Source organism: Pseudorasbora parva, chromosome 20 (genome assembly GCF_024679245.1).
Source record: "Pseudorasbora parva isolate DD20220531a chromosome 20, ASM2467924v1, whole genome shotgun sequence".
Classification (NCBI taxonomy): domain Eukaryota; kingdom Metazoa; phylum Chordata; class Actinopteri; order Cypriniformes; family Gobionidae; genus Pseudorasbora; species Pseudorasbora parva.
Window position 1 is genome coordinate 38,839,283 of NC_090191.1, and position 16,055 is coordinate 38,855,337.

General features: G+C 39.2%; 1 protein-coding gene across 3 annotated transcripts in view; it reads right to left on the reverse strand.

Moving 5' to 3' along the window:
- Positions 1 to 143: 143 nt before the first annotated feature.
- The window catches only part of strip2 (striatin interacting protein 2), a 37,299-nt gene continuing 21,387 nt past the window's right edge, over positions 144 to 16,055 (reverse strand). For 2 of the 3 annotated variants that reach the window (XM_067427114.1, XM_067427112.1), the window contains exons 7-22: positions 15,604 to 15,710; positions 15,370 to 15,497; positions 14,314 to 14,502; positions 11,703 to 11,753; positions 10,472 to 10,704; positions 9,536 to 9,601; positions 8,630 to 8,693; positions 7,801 to 7,872; positions 7,639 to 7,713; positions 6,427 to 6,524; positions 6,204 to 6,330; positions 4,347 to 4,447; positions 4,197 to 4,263; positions 3,944 to 4,048; positions 3,497 to 3,701; positions 144 to 1,371 (exon numbers count right to left, since the gene is read on the reverse strand). In XM_067427114.1, coding sequence (XP_067283215.1) covers positions 1,121 to 1,371; positions 3,497 to 3,701; positions 3,944 to 4,048; positions 4,197 to 4,263; positions 4,347 to 4,447; positions 6,204 to 6,330; positions 6,427 to 6,524; positions 7,639 to 7,713; positions 7,801 to 7,872; positions 8,630 to 8,693; positions 9,536 to 9,601; positions 10,472 to 10,704; positions 11,703 to 11,753; positions 14,314 to 14,502; positions 15,370 to 15,497; positions 15,604 to 15,710 — 1,939 coding nt within the window. In that variant the 3' untranslated portion in view covers positions 144 to 1,120. The remainder of the gene's footprint in view (positions 1,372 to 3,496; positions 3,702 to 3,943; positions 4,049 to 4,196; positions 4,264 to 4,346; positions 4,448 to 6,203; positions 6,331 to 6,426; positions 6,525 to 7,638; positions 7,714 to 7,800; positions 7,873 to 8,629; positions 8,694 to 9,535; positions 9,602 to 10,471; positions 10,705 to 11,702; positions 11,754 to 14,313; positions 14,503 to 15,369; positions 15,498 to 15,603; positions 15,711 to 16,055) is intronic. The other variant, XM_067427113.1, reaches the window with a different exon arrangement.

The window sequence follows — 16,055 nt, forward strand, 5'->3', positions numbered from 1 at the left end:
TATAGGTTTACGGTGGATCAATACATTCAAACACTCATGCTCAAAGTCATAAACAATTTAATTGTTTTTATGAATCTACTTTTTTATCCTATCACAAAAAAAACCCTACAAATGCCGACAATAAGATCTCATAGTCAATGTAATGATTATTAACTCTCTTTATAATTTATTAAAGACTCTTACATTTATCTGCAACATTCACTTACAGTGCATTCTGTACAAATACAACAAATCAGTACATATAAAAACATGTGGAAGTGCTGTATTTGGCATGATCATCATAGGTAGTTTCATTTACACAGCACCTTAATTTAGTACAAAACAATAAGAATATAAAAAATTAAGAAATGATATGCAAACCCTGTAAAATAACCATGATGAACAGTGAGGTGCCATACATAACACTGTTGGAGAGAGCACACATATTAACTTGTCATGTAATCTCAGAAGAGAATGTGACGATTAACAAGGAGATAAAACAAAGCGTTAAAACCAGCACCATTTAGTGAGTGACATGTCTAGTGTGGGTGACGATAAAGTCACCAAGGACACTTTGAATGTGTGTATTGTGCTGCTCAGGGGTCTTTGTGTGGTGTGATGTGTAACGCTACATGGGGACAAAAAGAGGTGACTCACTGCTTTCTGCAGAACATAGACACCCTCCTGTTTAACATGCAATAAATAAATAACCAGCGGAGATCACATCTGACATGAGCGACAACCGCTTTTCAAGAGGGACCCTGCCTCAGTTACTTACAACCTCATGAAGTGTTCATATTTACATAAAGATGAAACATTTCCACAGTTAGACACAGTGAGTGACCATATAAATAAATCATTTCAAGAATAGCATATACTTTAGAATACTGAAGTTGTGCGGTTATTATACATAAAGTGTGCTTCAGTTATTGGAGAAGATAATTCTTTCATTCCATTACCAGAATTACCAAAAGGAAGATCACCAGTCCATATTCACATATATATCTCTATTTACAATAATTCATCACAGAACAGGAACGGCAGACCCTCCGTTCTGTCAGTTGAAGAGTGTTAATCGTGAGCCCACAGTAATTGTGTCAGTTTATTAAGAAACAAAAGTCCTGTAATCTTCACAGTGGGATCACTGGGCCTGTAGCAGACCTTCCCACTGAATAGGTTGGGAGAACACCTCTCTTTCAAGCCACATTTCGTAGCTGTAATGGAAGTCTTCGGGCAGGTCGACGCGCTGACCTAAAACGCTTTGGAGGCAATTGTCCACTGGTGTAAACTCGGTGTTCTGATTCTTATCGTAACGTCGCGTGTTGAATTTCTCGATGCTCTCGCGCAGAGCACACTCCTCCGCCTGGAAGTCCCACGGCCGAGCGTCGATATCTGGCAGAAGAGAATATAAATATAGGAGCATCTGAAACTATGACACATGGTATGCATTACATATGAGAACGTGGAACACTATCACTGCGACTGAACTGGGTCACAACTAAGCGATTTCGGAGGCTGCATCCTTCGAAGGGCGCAGACATCAAAGGCCACGTTTTTGAAGTCTGGGAAGGTTAAACCGAATGTAATGGTCTAGCCCAGTGTTTCCCAACCGGGGGTACATGTACCCCTAGGGGTACGCGAGCAGAACATTATAATAAGCTTATGAGTGAGAGACAGGGTCAAGTTTCTCATTAATTGGTGAGTCCTTTTGTGTCATACACAGATCTAAACAGTAGGCTGCTACTATGTATATAAAATGTTATCTTTGTTTTTGTATAATTGTTCTGGACATGTGAAGATGTGAAAATAAAAGTCATACAAATATTGAACGAAGAGAAGTATGAGTTATTATAGGAAGTCAAAATATTATTATTATTTACAGGTAAATTAGATGTTACACTGTGCAAACCTAAAATTTACACCAAATCTAAAAATCACACCGATCACATGCGCTTGTGGGGGTACTTCAGGAAGGATAAAGTGTTTTGGGGGTACAGTCCCCTAAAAAGGTTGGGAACCACTGGTCTAGCCTATGGAAAACTGCTTTTTTTTGGCATAGACGATGCTTGTACTGTACTTTTGTTTTGAAAATTTAGGGTGTGGTCCGGACAAAAAAAACATTTAGTCTTGGTCTGCTTGGCTTTCACGTTGGCATTTTAACACAGAACCTAAAGAAAACAAACCTAAAGGCATAGGGATACGTTCACAACCTGATTGGTCGGGTTTTATGACGTATTATAAATATGTATTATATGCGTAGCCTACATATGATAGTATTTTGACCAGCTGAGAACTCGTGAAGAGCTTATAAAATGTGTAAAGGAGAGTCAAAACAGCGATAGGAAACCCTACGTCACACACTAACTAAGATCTGCTGCATGGAGATGCTGTTGTGATGGCTGTACTGAACTGTGATGGGTAACATCTCAACTATGATTGTATGCTTGAGCATTCTGACCTTTTTGGGCTCTCAACTTTCTGTTTTTGGTTTGTTTAAATGACTTTGGTCCGTGTTGCCTTCATATTTCATTCGACCCGCACCAGAGTTGTTTTTTTTCAGCGGTTTCGGTCCGCTTCTTTGGTGCGCATCAGGGTTCAGCATTCACACTTATTCAAATGAACCGCACTAACAGAGCAATCACACCAGGGTTCATTTTAATCTAACCAAACATGCCGAGTGTGCACACACCCTTACGTATATATTCAACTGTCTGAAAACAAGACAAGGTTCACAACCTGTTCAGAAACGGCCATCTATAAAATCGGATTTTAGTAAGATATAAGACAATATTTCAACTGCTGTTTTTTAAACTATTTGAGTAAACTGAAACCCTAAAAGGGTAATCCAGAATTTTCTCTCAAAAAAATGCAGTCCCTGTTGGAGCGTAATGATTCTGGGGATAGGCTAGGCTGTGAAGGGTCCATTCATCTTGAAGGCTGCATTTAAATTTGGACAGCCTTCATCAAGCCGCTGTGACACATTGGACCTTTGAAGGATGCAGACTCTGAATTGGGACACAGCTTGTATAGTAGGTACTATATTTGGTTTGAAACTTAATTTGCACCCGTTAAAATACATTCTATAAAGTATGCATGAAATTTGGACACTGTATTCGCCAAGTTGTCACTGGTGGTGAAGCGACGCAACTGACCCTGTAAGTCACATGACATTCACAAATGGCCTGATGGGACAGTACAGTGTCCATCGTATGCCCACTTCAAAATCTCTCCCAGTATTTTTGTCTACTGTTTTCCCAAATACTATGTATTCAGACATCCTACTCTTTGTGTGCTGTTTTTTCACACACTAAAGTTTATGGAAGTATTTGAATTTCGAATACAGTGAATGATTTGTGATTCACCTTGATTTATGTTTTTAGGACCCTTTTGGAAACACTTAAAATTATAATCCAATACGTTTATTCAAATACACCTTCCATAGGGTCTTCCACCCTGAAGTTAAGCATCTTGCTCAATGGTCCTCAGTCATCCAAAAGTGAAAAACAAAACAATTTACCATTCCCATACGCCCAGTCGTCATTGAGCCGATGTCTGACTTTCTGGTAGATGGCGGACATGGTTTTCATGTTACTCTTTCTCCACTGGCGTCCCAGGTACTTGGTCTGGATCTTGAGGAGTTTGAGGACATAGAGCTGCATCATGGCCTGTTTGACCTTGAGCGCCCTCTTCAGGATGGGAGCAGATTTGAACACTACAAGCATCTGTAAAGGAAAGAGACCCAGCACAAACCAATGTAAATTGAATTTGTATTTATCTATATGCAAATAATTTACATGTAAATCATATATGTAAACCATCCTAATTAATTGAATGTGACCATTTATAGATTTAGGAACAATTAACCAAGAAATGAATTCCCATTTTGTGAAGAAGGCATAGATGTGCATTATAAAATGAGACAATGCTCTTGTAATCTTTCAAATTAATATTTTATTTCATTCACCATAGTTCTCGAGTGTTTCCACTTGGTGATTTTGTTTAGGATCCTTAGTAGGTTGATGCAGGAGAAGAGATTACGCCAGCAAAACTGGTTACTGTCACCAGCTTCCTGTTTACACACAGATGCAAATTTCATCTTAACAACATTACATTAAAACTTACATATTTATCTTTTCAGTCATCCATAAAATATTATCTGAAGTTTAAATAAATAAAAAAAACTGACAAATAATAAAAGCAGTGTTTTGTATAATTACCAGGCTTTCAGCTGTGAGTTCCGGCATTTCATGAACCACACAATGTGGGAAATCCAGGGCACAGATGCTGCCATCAGAAAACATATTTAAAAAAAAAATGTTGTAACTTATTGTGAGTTGGTTTGAATGAGCATAGATCGAAATGTCTACCTGTTTTTCGCACTGATGTAAGACATAATGTTCTGGTTGAAGAATTTGAGGATGAGGGGGATGCAGTTGGCAAACACCAGGTGCTGAGCCACATAATCAAACTGTCCGAGACAAAAAAAAGAAAGGAAAAAAAGCATTCAGTACGTTCATGTTCAGAAATAATCAGAGCTTGACATCAACACCCGCCAATTGTCACCTCTACTATCCACTTTGGCGGGTTAAATTATATATATTTACTATACATTTTTAAATTGTAGTCTTGTAAAAAAGGCAAGTGCAATGTACCGTTTTTTGCTACCAAAATATCTGAAATGTTTCCAATACTCATTTTCCACAGAATAAATATATGCTACTAGCTGCGCTTTCTCACACAAAGAAAGTTTATGTGTAACTGTCAGCGAGTTACACACAAACCCGCCTCATTTAATTTGATCCAGATGAATATTGTTGGCGTTACAGGGCTTGCATTTTGCTGTGTTGTGAATATTTTTAACAATTCCCGCAGATTTTCAGCTCTCACCCAAAAGCTTGCACATATATCTGCCTCTCAGTACTAACTCAAGTTATTAATTGCTTCTTATTGCACTTAAACAGTCCAATACACACAACATGTCAAAATGCTGGTCTTGACGCTGACACAGTCTGTTTTAAGTGAACGTAAACAGTTGGGAAAGAAAAAGTGTGTAACAGTATATTGGTTCCTTGCGTCAGGTCTTAAAGCGACAGCAGCCTAATCTAAGTATCGATCTCAAAATTGTGGACAGTGACAATTCTATGAGGTTAGTAACCACAAGACACAGTTGCTGGTGAGCAAAAAAAAGTTAATGTCAAGCCCTGTAAATAATGAACTTCATAAAAATCTTTAGCATATGAACAACAGTACAGTTTAATATAAGGAGGAATAGCCAGTACATTTTAATATAAGGAGGAATAGCCATTTAAATCCAGTTTATTACATAGAGAGTAAATCAGTTTGGTAAATATCTATAATTAACTGGCAGCTTCCCTCATTCTCAGATGAGTAGAAGCTTTCATTAGGCTTTCATTTGTAAGACATGAGATGCATACGGAAGAGTGATCTGTCTCCAGTTTATCACGGCTTTAATTGTAAATGGGCAAACTCTGTCAAAGAGATACCCAGAATTAACTGTACATCAGCTCAGCGGGATGCATCAGCGGATCAGCAATGCTGACGGTTGTTCTTGTTGTTTAATCTGAGCAAAACTGTGATTGAGTAATTGGAGAGAGAAGGAAAAGAAGACATGCGTGACTGCCTTTAGTAGCTAATTATTGAGTGCTGTATGAGGAGGTGATCCTTCAAGTTGAGAGTGAGAAAGGGTAAACTGACAGGACAAAATAAGGGCGTTATAACACTCTTCCCACTGCAGTGCTATTTATCACCGCGTCCATTCTCCACCAACAGAGGGCGACACTTAAACACCCACGTTCATTTTTCATCATTTGTCACGCTCCTCAAACAGGATTAGTCTGAACAGTGCTGGCAAGACACTTTGTTCTTGTACCCTGCTAATATTTTAAAATAATCTGATGTACGAGGAGAGAAATTCTCAGACTTCTCACCATCCGAGTGGGTTTTATTGCTCGAGCTCTAAAGATCTAAATCCTCTCTTTAGTTTGAAATATGACAGATTTCTCTTAGTGATGCATTTAGAGTATCTTTTTTTTTAGTTATTTTGAGATGAATGGTGCTTTGACAGCAAGCCTATCAGCAAAATGCAAGATATCAGAGAGAAACAAGCTGAGAGGGAGAGAGAGAGAGAGAGAGAGAGAGAGAGAGAGAGAGAGAGAGAGAGAGAGAGAGAGAGAGAGAGAGGGGGGGGTGTGAAAGAGTCTGACCTGGTATATGTGGTTGAGTTTGAAGTGTTTGAGCAGAAGAAGCAGGAGAGCTGAAATCGCTTTGACGATAATCTCCTTGTGTCTGTTCACATCAATGCCCAGCTTCATGCTCTGGAGGACGGTGATTCTGTGTCCAACACAAACACGGCAAATGTTAGCTGCGTGTCATTTTACACATGCACACATCAAACACTGAGTCTCTGCTGTATGTGTGCAGACTTACGGCATCTCCTCCGGCAGAACGTCGGCTAGGATGTTGATAGAATCCGTCTTTGCTTTGGAGGTTGGAGCTGCAGCCAGTAACAGCTTCAAAAGCGCAATCTACAAAAAGAATTGAATTAGTGCAACATGCCTACCTGGTTTGTCTGAATAGTTGCATGCATTTAGCACTATAATCAAATGTAATGCATAATCCAATATTGGGAAGCAGATCAGGGAGCAGAGTTTCACGATTTTGCCTGAAGCGTAGAACGTATTCTTACTTGCTCCAAGAGCCTTTTGATACCAGTTTATAGCAAAAATTAAATGCCTGGTAATGGCCAAAAATGCATTTTCATGTTAGTATGAATTTGCAATGTAAAGTAAAAAGTACTAGGCATTTAGAATTAAGGAGAATATGGTAAAAATTAACCCTCCGGTTGCATTCGGGTCCATCTTGAATTTTTTTAAATCCAGATTTTAGTACAAAGATTAAACTGTACTAGATAAACCGTCAAAATACACATCACTAATTGTTTGTCTCTCAATTTATTTACTTGTTACTTTAAAACAGTTTAAAAGGAATTTAATTAAATCCATTGAAGTCAATTTCATCTAATGATATATTCAAATAAAATTGATCATGAATATTCATTTAAAAAAAAATTAGATGTAATAATAGCATTGTAAAAACATTTTAAAACTTGTGTATTAATGAGAAGTTACTGATTAGATACAATACGGTTTTAGATGAAAAAAAGTTATGACTTGCAAGCTTTATAAGTTTACGAATACAAAAGGCGTATAGTTGTTGCTTTTTGTCGCAAAAAGTGTTATTTATATGCAAATGAGGCATGATCTAATTAAATATGCACTTATTTATATGTGTTTCCAGAACAGAAATCTGAACATTGGACAAACCCAGGTTTGAAATTCTGGTTTCATTTTATTAAAATATTAGAGTGAAAGGTTTTCACAGAGGGGAAATAATCTTTATATAATACCACAAATTAGAAAAAAGTAAAATAAACATTTGAAAGTGTTTTCTTTCCACTAGTCTACAATTTGTGTTATGAAATAATACATTCTCAAAACCGATTAGTGCATGAAAAAACTATGTTTTTGCCTGTACTGTATCACTGTAAAATATTATCAGATATCCACTTACATATTCACATATACAAGCATCTGAGTGTGTACAGTTCATTAAGAAATATGACGTTTAGGGGACACTTACAACATACTGTGAGAGGCTGGGCAACATTCCCAAATATAGAATCTCTGCAGGCGTTTCTTCCACCTCCTCCTCCCCCTAGCCAATCAAAAGAGACAATTCTGATTGACAGCTTAAAATGGACCATTAATAAATGCAAAAGAACAGGGAGCTTGAGTCACTCACCATAGTCATGGGGCACTGCTGCAGCTCCTCCTCTCTCTTGATCTGGACCTCCGCTATCGAGACATACTTGTGCTTGAGAGAGAAAGGGATCAGTGAGAGAGAATTGCCATGGTGACCGAGGATGGATATCTAAACTGTGATTGGCTGAAAGAGCCCCAATAGAGCATGCATTAGACCACTGGATTTACGTCAATGCATATCTGTTGCAGAACAGCTGGTAAACCCGACAGATGTAATCCACTTATTGAGGATCAATAAAAAGGCATTTGAAGCATGAGAAAATGCTTAAGCATTCATGCATATTAATAGCAATCTTCAAACCATTTTTGTTAATCAAAATCAAGGCATAATGGGTTCTCTTTGGGGGGTCTACTGGAACAGGTTTTCATGCTTGATTGGTTAAAAAACACAATGTTTTCACATTGTTGCAGCACCTTTCTTCCTAGCCTGTCAGTAATGCTCTGTTTAGTTCCTGTCTCTATGAAGCCCCTCCTTCTGAGAAGCTCAATGTGCTCTGATTGGTCGACTGGATCAGTGAATGTACCACCCCTTACCGTAAGCATAAGTTTCAACACACTCCCTTTATTCAATGTATGCCTTGCTCTAGAATTATTTAAATGAGGAATACTGTGACGTGTTCATTCAGGGAGGTCAGGAACAGTGAGAGTGATACAGTGACTTTGTGCTTTATAATTTTGCAGACATGTTTCATGCTTAAACAGCAACATTACACACTTCAGAAAGATGCTTATTAAAAAAGCATAACAGGTCCCATTAATCCGAAGATGTCTAGAAGACTACTAGAAAATAAAAATGTTTCCATGCTCACCTGTTTCAGAGTCTTTACACTCTCATGTATGGGCCGGGGTAACCCAACCAGAGTGTCAATGTCACTAAAATAACATCAGAAATTCACAGTGTAAATCAGAAACAGCAGAGAACACTGATTTAATGATAATTAAAGCTGCATGCAGTGATGAAAGGGCCTTCGCACCCAGGGTCAATGCCACCCGATGGTCTCAGAAAAACAGTGAATGGTGGGCGACATGCATTTAAGCGGGTAAATATAGGAGAAATATGGCAGTCACTTCAATGTACCACACTTCCTGTTGCCAGCAGGTGGCGCTTTAACTATAACTGAATATTGGCATGTAGTTGTCTTCAGGTCAGGACTATTATTAAACATATGAAGTTTGGGGCAGACCTATTTCATGGCGAAACATTGGACTTTGTAAGGCCACCAAGGACTTCAGCGAAATCTCAAGATTGTCGTAATGTAACGTCGCAAAGGCCAACATTTTATGATGATTAGATTAAAACTGTAGGAGGATTTTGTTAAAGTATGGAAGTTAAATGCCTGGAAATGGCAAAAACTACAAACATTTTGCAGAGAAAATTCAAAAGATTTCACTTCCTGTTAGGTTTTCAGATTATGCTCCCATGGTCTTTTTTATTATAGGTATTGGGCTGTTACATGCGTGTACCAAATTTCATACTTGTACGTGAAATGTAGCGCGAATAATCCATGATTTTAATTCTCTAGGTGGCGCTATTGAGCCCTTTTGCCATGCCTAATTCTGAAACCCATCTATGAGTTTGAGCATGTTTAAGCCCTCAAAATGTGATTCATTTCAGAAAAGAAGAATAATAGACTGAGCAATAGCGTCCTGACACCATCGGTGCTCGTGCCCTAATGAAGGTGACCCATCATATATTCATAACTTCAAAGACTTACTTTCCCAAGGTGAAGCCGATAAATTTGTTTCTGCTGGTCTCCAGAAAGTGCTCGATGTCTTTCTCCCTGTGGAAGGAAGAAGGATTACATAAGGAGTTGTTTGGCTATAAACAGATACTTATTTCTCAGTTTAGGACAGGACTGCTACCAACAGACAGCTGCTTAAACTTCACAAAAAGAGAGCAACATAAAGGCGTCCCTTCAGGACTGTCATCGTCCTTACGCTAACCTATTTAAATCGCTGCAACACCCCCTCACCCACTGTCCCGTTCTCATCTGCATTTAGCAGTGCAGCTCAGCACAGCGTTACAATTCACAGGTAAACACTGAACTGCAGCACTCATATAATAATCTGCATGAAATAATCACAAAGGTTTGTTCAATTGTGACCATCACAGGTTTCCAAATTCATCCATTTCTTCGTTCTCTTCCTCCATGTTTCTACCTGTTCATCTGTCTCTGTCCACAAATATGCATTATTTATAAGAGACACTAGCACAGGAGCTGTAGCAGATTTTATATCACTAGTCACTACATGTACAGTATGGAGCATCAGATACGCCACTGTTCAAAAGTTTGGTCTCTAAGTTTTTTTTAACATTTAAAAGAGTTCCACTTAAAAATAAATACATTTTTATCCTTTTTAACTTTTAAGAAAAAAATATGAAGCATGATTCGGATCGCCAATGTCACGTGATTTTGGCAGTTTGACACGCGATCTGAATTCTGAATCAATCTGCTGATTCATAACGTGTGGAACGTCATTAGAGTAAGTAGTTATTGAAAGAATTAACCCTAACCCTTTAAAACATTACATTGAAGTGAAAATGAATGGCAGGTAATATGCAGTACGTGTGTTTTGAAACCAGTAAAAAAAGCCAAGTAATTCTGGCCATCCTGTAGAGTCATATTTGAAGAAAAGATCTCGTACACTACCTGACTTTGGGGGCCCAGGGCAGGCCCTTGGGGAAGGACACTCTCTCAGTCGGGGGCCGCAGTGGTGGCGGTGGAGGCGGCGGTTGAATAATGACATCTCTGTCGAGAGGGTCGACCTCTCCCTCGATGCCACTGTCCACATCCTCTGGGTCATCTTCCTCATCCCGGGCATCATCGTTCTTGAAAGGGTCCCGTTCGTTGTACGTGTCCAGGCTGTCCTGCTTGACCAGGGGCTGCAAGAGAAAAAGAAAGAGTTTAATAGCATGTTACAAATGTGCATATTACTCAGGACCCTGATATTGAGTCTCATTAAGATGTTGTAAAGGCCGTAACACAGCAAGCCGACATTGTCTTATAGCATCGGCTGCATCTGGACCAAAATGCTGCGTTGAACACACCGCAAAAAGTATCCTCACACTTGGCTAGGTGTGTGACAGCCCTAAGTCAATTAGTTTTCATTTTAAAAATCAATTGCTTCATTTGGCATCCTGAAACATCCTGTATGAGAGGTTTCAAATGTTTACACTGACTGAACAAGACTCACATCAGGGTCTCCCAGGCTTACTTGTGGTCATATGCCTTCAGATTACATTCCCCATCTTTCGCTTAGAGTTTATTGCTGAAACTTACCGTTCCACAAACCTGCAAATGGTAAGCATTACAAAAATCCCTGACGCAATTTTAGGGACTCGTACATTCCAGAATACAACACTGCAAGTACTTTTTCATCATTCCTGTGCAGATTGAGTTCAACAAAGGCACAAAAAACAAGTTCTTTACTTTACATCTCTAGTGTTGTGCAAACGGATGAATGGCAAGATTCAGAGCAAGCATCAGGCATGAGGTGCATTAGTGGAGCGTCATCCTTTGTTCCAGTGCAGTCAATGTATGAGTGTGTCTGTGGGCGGTGCTGAGGCCATGAGCAAAGGTGACTCAGCTGTGATTGGTTGCCTATGAGAAGAAGCCATTCTGCTAGCTAGTGGGAGCAGCAGTGTGTCTATGTGGATCTCATTGACTGAGAATGTGTGGAAAGATGTGCAAATGGAAAGATAGGAGGAGGAGAGTGAGTTTTGCTAATGTCCGGTAGCCATGGCCAGCTGTATCTATCAGAACCCTTCCCCAAATCAAGTTTCAAAAGGAAAAACAAATTGCTGTAAAGGAAAAGAGAGTGGAAGAGTGCAAGGCCAGCCCACAACAAAGAGAATGCACAAAAGGGGTTTGGGGTAAAGACCTGTTTCTTGGCATATGGACTGTCTCCTTCCAAGCTATCAACAAAGGCACTCTGTAGGGACACAAGGAAGAGACGGGAATGAGCCAACAGGAAAACCAAAACCCAGAGAGAAAAGGGCAGAAAGGAGGAGGAGAGGGAGACAGAGGAAAGGCAAAAACTGTGCACTGCAAAAAAAGAGATTTTCTTATACTCGTTATTATTTTTGTCTTGGTTTCCAGTACAAATATCTAAACGTTCTTAAATCAAGATACATTTACTTTTGAACCAAAATGGATCAAAATGAATCAAGTTCATACTTAAAATAAATAAATAAATAAATAAACGAAAAATAAACAAACAAACAAACAAACAAATAAATAAATAAATAAATAAATAAATAAATAAATAAATAAAATACTGGCAATGGGGCCAGAAAACAATTTTTCTTACCCTGTTGGCAGATTTATTTTTCTTGTTTGAAGCAAACCTTAATGTTTTATAATTATTTTAGGATACAAGACCTAGGGCCCTATTATACACCTGGAGCAAGTGTTTTTTTTTGCTAGTTTCAGCTGACGCAGTTATCATCTTCATGTCCAGTGCCACACTGTTTTAATAGCAAATGCACTCGCGCTCATCTATTGGCCCATGGGTGTGTTGGTCTGAAAACCAGGTGTGTTCAGGTGTGTTCAGGAGTATTGTTGGCAAGTTGCTATTTTGAGGACCTGAAAACGACTGCGCCGTTGACCAACAAAAACCTGGACTAAAGTCAATGGCACAGAATTTTTTGAGCTATTTAAAGGGTGTTAGTAATATGCGCCTATATGCAGTGCACAACACGCGAACACTACTTATTACACACACACGGACGCGCAGCAGCACACAAACATTTTAAAATATTAAAAATAAAAGGATTACAATGTAAAAGATTATTATTGTGTAGCCTGGATGCCAGCCGAACTTAGCCCCGCCCACAAAATTTTTAGGTCGGGCAATTCGGTCTGGCATCGATCCATAGAGGAGTAATTATCCCCGAACAGAAACTGTTCAGACCAATGAAATCATCAGGGCGGGATTTAGACGATGACGGACAGATGATAAACAGTAACGTAATCATGCACGTCATCAAAGGAGCTTGGATTATATTTACTCAGATCCTAAACGGAGAGCTTGTTTGTATCTGCATTCACCTTCACAATTTCTCTCAAAGATGATGATCATGTTGGGTAAGTACTCTGTGTATCAATAAATTATTTTATTTTTTTACAACACCGGCAAAGATCGTTTATTCCAGCGCACATGCAGACAGGGTTGCCAAGTTTGTACAACAAAATCCGATAACTACTAGCCCTAAACAATAGCTTCTCGGGGGGTTCTCCGGGGGGGAAAATGGTGTTTGGGGGGTAAATTGTGTGTTATTTTGGCAATATTGCCTGCTAAAATTCGCACTCATGGGTCTATATATCACATAATAGTCGGACATATAAAACAACCGCGGAAAAAAACGCGGACTTGGCAACACAGTAACGTTAGTTGAGCTCTGTCTGTTGACATTTGACAATGCATGCTTCGTTGCTCTGATTGGTTGTAGGTCTGTCCAATTGATGTCTTTCCTGGTTCGGTTGAAACACGCCTCATAATCACAGCCCAATGGAGCAGTTTCAGACTCATATTCTGACTAGAATTGAGTATGACCACGTCAGGCTAATTATTGTGTACATAAAGATAAAAATCCCTACATGTCATAATGGATTGTCATTGCATGCATCAGAATTATCTATTTGCAGTAATGACGAATGAAATTATTTGACCAATTGTAGAAATACAAGTATGTATTTAAACGGACTCGTCAGTTTGAGTGCGTCTATATTCCTCCATGTAAATAGCAAAACTGCCGTGGTGTGAGTGCAATTGGCTTTTAAAGGGAATGGAAGATGAGACTCTGATTGGTTTATTGCACGTCACGCCCAAAACACACCCATGATTCATTGAGGGAATAGGGACAACCCATTTGGACCATGCGCATGGCGCACCAACCATTTTCCCATCGTTAAACTAGCTAAAGTGTATTGGGACACACACTAAGTGCACCTGCGCCATGCACCTCAGACCATGCACTCAAATCGATAAAATAGAGCCCCTAATGTAATTTAGCTTCAACAGTAAATGTATCTTGCTTTAAGAATGCTTAGATATTTGTACTGGAAAAATAAGAAACTCATTTTTTGCAGCGTGAAACCTGCTGTGGTCCACAATGCTGTGCAGACAAACCGGGCAATCGGTGCACCGCTAAATTTCACCCTCATTGTGATATCACCATTGCAAGGTTAAAGTGTCTTTAAGGGGAGTAGTGTGGTAAAACCCAGGCATGTTGTCCCTTTTGTGTGTTTATTTTAAAGCTTGTGTAAGGCTAGGTGGGCCATTATTAATATGAAAAGGTAGCACAGATTTTTTTTGTGCGTTTTGTATTTCCCATACTGATTGTATAGGAGTATGTGCATGAGTAGTTGTATGTAGTGAGCTCAACTCATGCTGGCACGGTGACTGTGCTTTTTCTTCACATGGTTTGTGCTTTTTCTTCACATGGTTTCTGCTATTGAAGAGCGGTGTGTTTGTGGTGTTCTCCTCGTACCCTGCGGCTCCTGCGTCCTCTCTTCTGCTGCTGCTGCTGCTCGATGAGCTCCATGGCCGAGGCTGGAGGAGAGGCGGCCCGCATGTTTCGCACCACCTTAATGCTGTCCTCAGGGAGCGGCGGCAGGTTCAGCTGCCCTCTCATTCTCACCTTCATCTCCTGCAGCTCCTCGAAACCTCCCAGTGTGAACTGAGGTGCACATCAACACACACACACAGAGATCAATGGACAGAGCGCTAGACGATGAAAGCAAGTCTAAATTTAGACTAGTCAATGATGGAGACGATGTTTGCATTATGAAAATCTGGTTGAATAGGACAGAATAAAATTAGTAGCAAAAATAATAATAGAGTAAAATGCAATCCATTCATCCATGCAGAATAAAATAGACACTACCATTCAAATGTTTGGTGTTGGTAAGATTGTTTTTATATTTCTAAAATAAGTGTCTTATGCTTACCAATGCTGCATTTATTAAGCTGAAATATTATAGCATGTTAAAATAGCTATTTTTCTATTTGAATGAATTGAAAAATGTAATTTATTCCTTTGATCAAAGCTGAATTTTCAGCATCAATACTCCAGTCTTCAGAGTCACATGATCCTTCAGAAATCATTCTAAATTTCTATTCTAATTCCATTATAATGGAGATTTGCATAAATACAAATTTCTTCTTAATATTATCAATGATGAAAACAGTTTTGCTGCTTAATATTTTGTAGAAACCGTGATTATTAAACTGCATTTATTTGAAATTTGTTTATTTAATGCAACTGATAAAAAAAATAGCTGAATAAAAATATTAATATATTAAATCCGTACTGATCCCAAGCTTCTGAATGATAGGTAATGAGAAGAATAGGTAAACTATAATGTGAGTAATCTATGAGTGAAATGAAATAAAACAGAATGTAACAGCATAAAGGAATAGCATAGAAAAGCAGGGGTTGGGGTATAGAATAGAATAGAATAGAATAGAATAGAATACAATAGAATAGAAGACTAAATTGGAACACATTTTACAGTAATTCCGATGTGTGTATATTGAGACTGACCAGTATGGTCTTCCACAGTAAGAGCAGCACTTTCTTCATGGGGAAATGGGGCGCGTTCATGCTGCAGAACTTGGTTACCATGGTGAAGAGGAGGAGGGCAAAGGGCTCTCCGTTATAAAGGGGTGAACCTGAGAGGAGGAGGGAGGTTAATCACTGCAGCATAGAGAAGGTCAACAGCCAACCACACACACGTCTGTATATCTGTAAGACTTAAGGACACACAGTCTCTCTCACCCAACTCTGTTTTGAAGGCCTCTCTGGCTGCTTTCCTCTCAGGACTGTCACCCTCCATTTCCACACGAATGGTCTCAACCATCAGATACATGATGCTCAGAAGAACCCTTCAGAACACAATGCAAACGCCTTTACTTTCAATCTGAGTGATTGTGTGTATTAGTGAGAGAGAGAGGGAGAGAGAAGTCTGTTTATTGTGACCAAAAGCAAGTCTTTTCCTTCTATAATCAGCTAATGCAGCAGCTCTACTCCTACAGTAGAGGAAGACCACATTCAGGTCTCAGCTATGTCTGATATATTGAGAAATGCAGTCAAAAACATGAAGGCAAGGAAACATGAGGCTGCCGTCAGAAAGATTTTGAAGTAAATCTGAGAAGCGGATTGGGGGTTGGATAAGGAGAAGTCATGTTGTGAGGGAGCGTATGAATGTCTGTGAAAGGAGAACATGATTC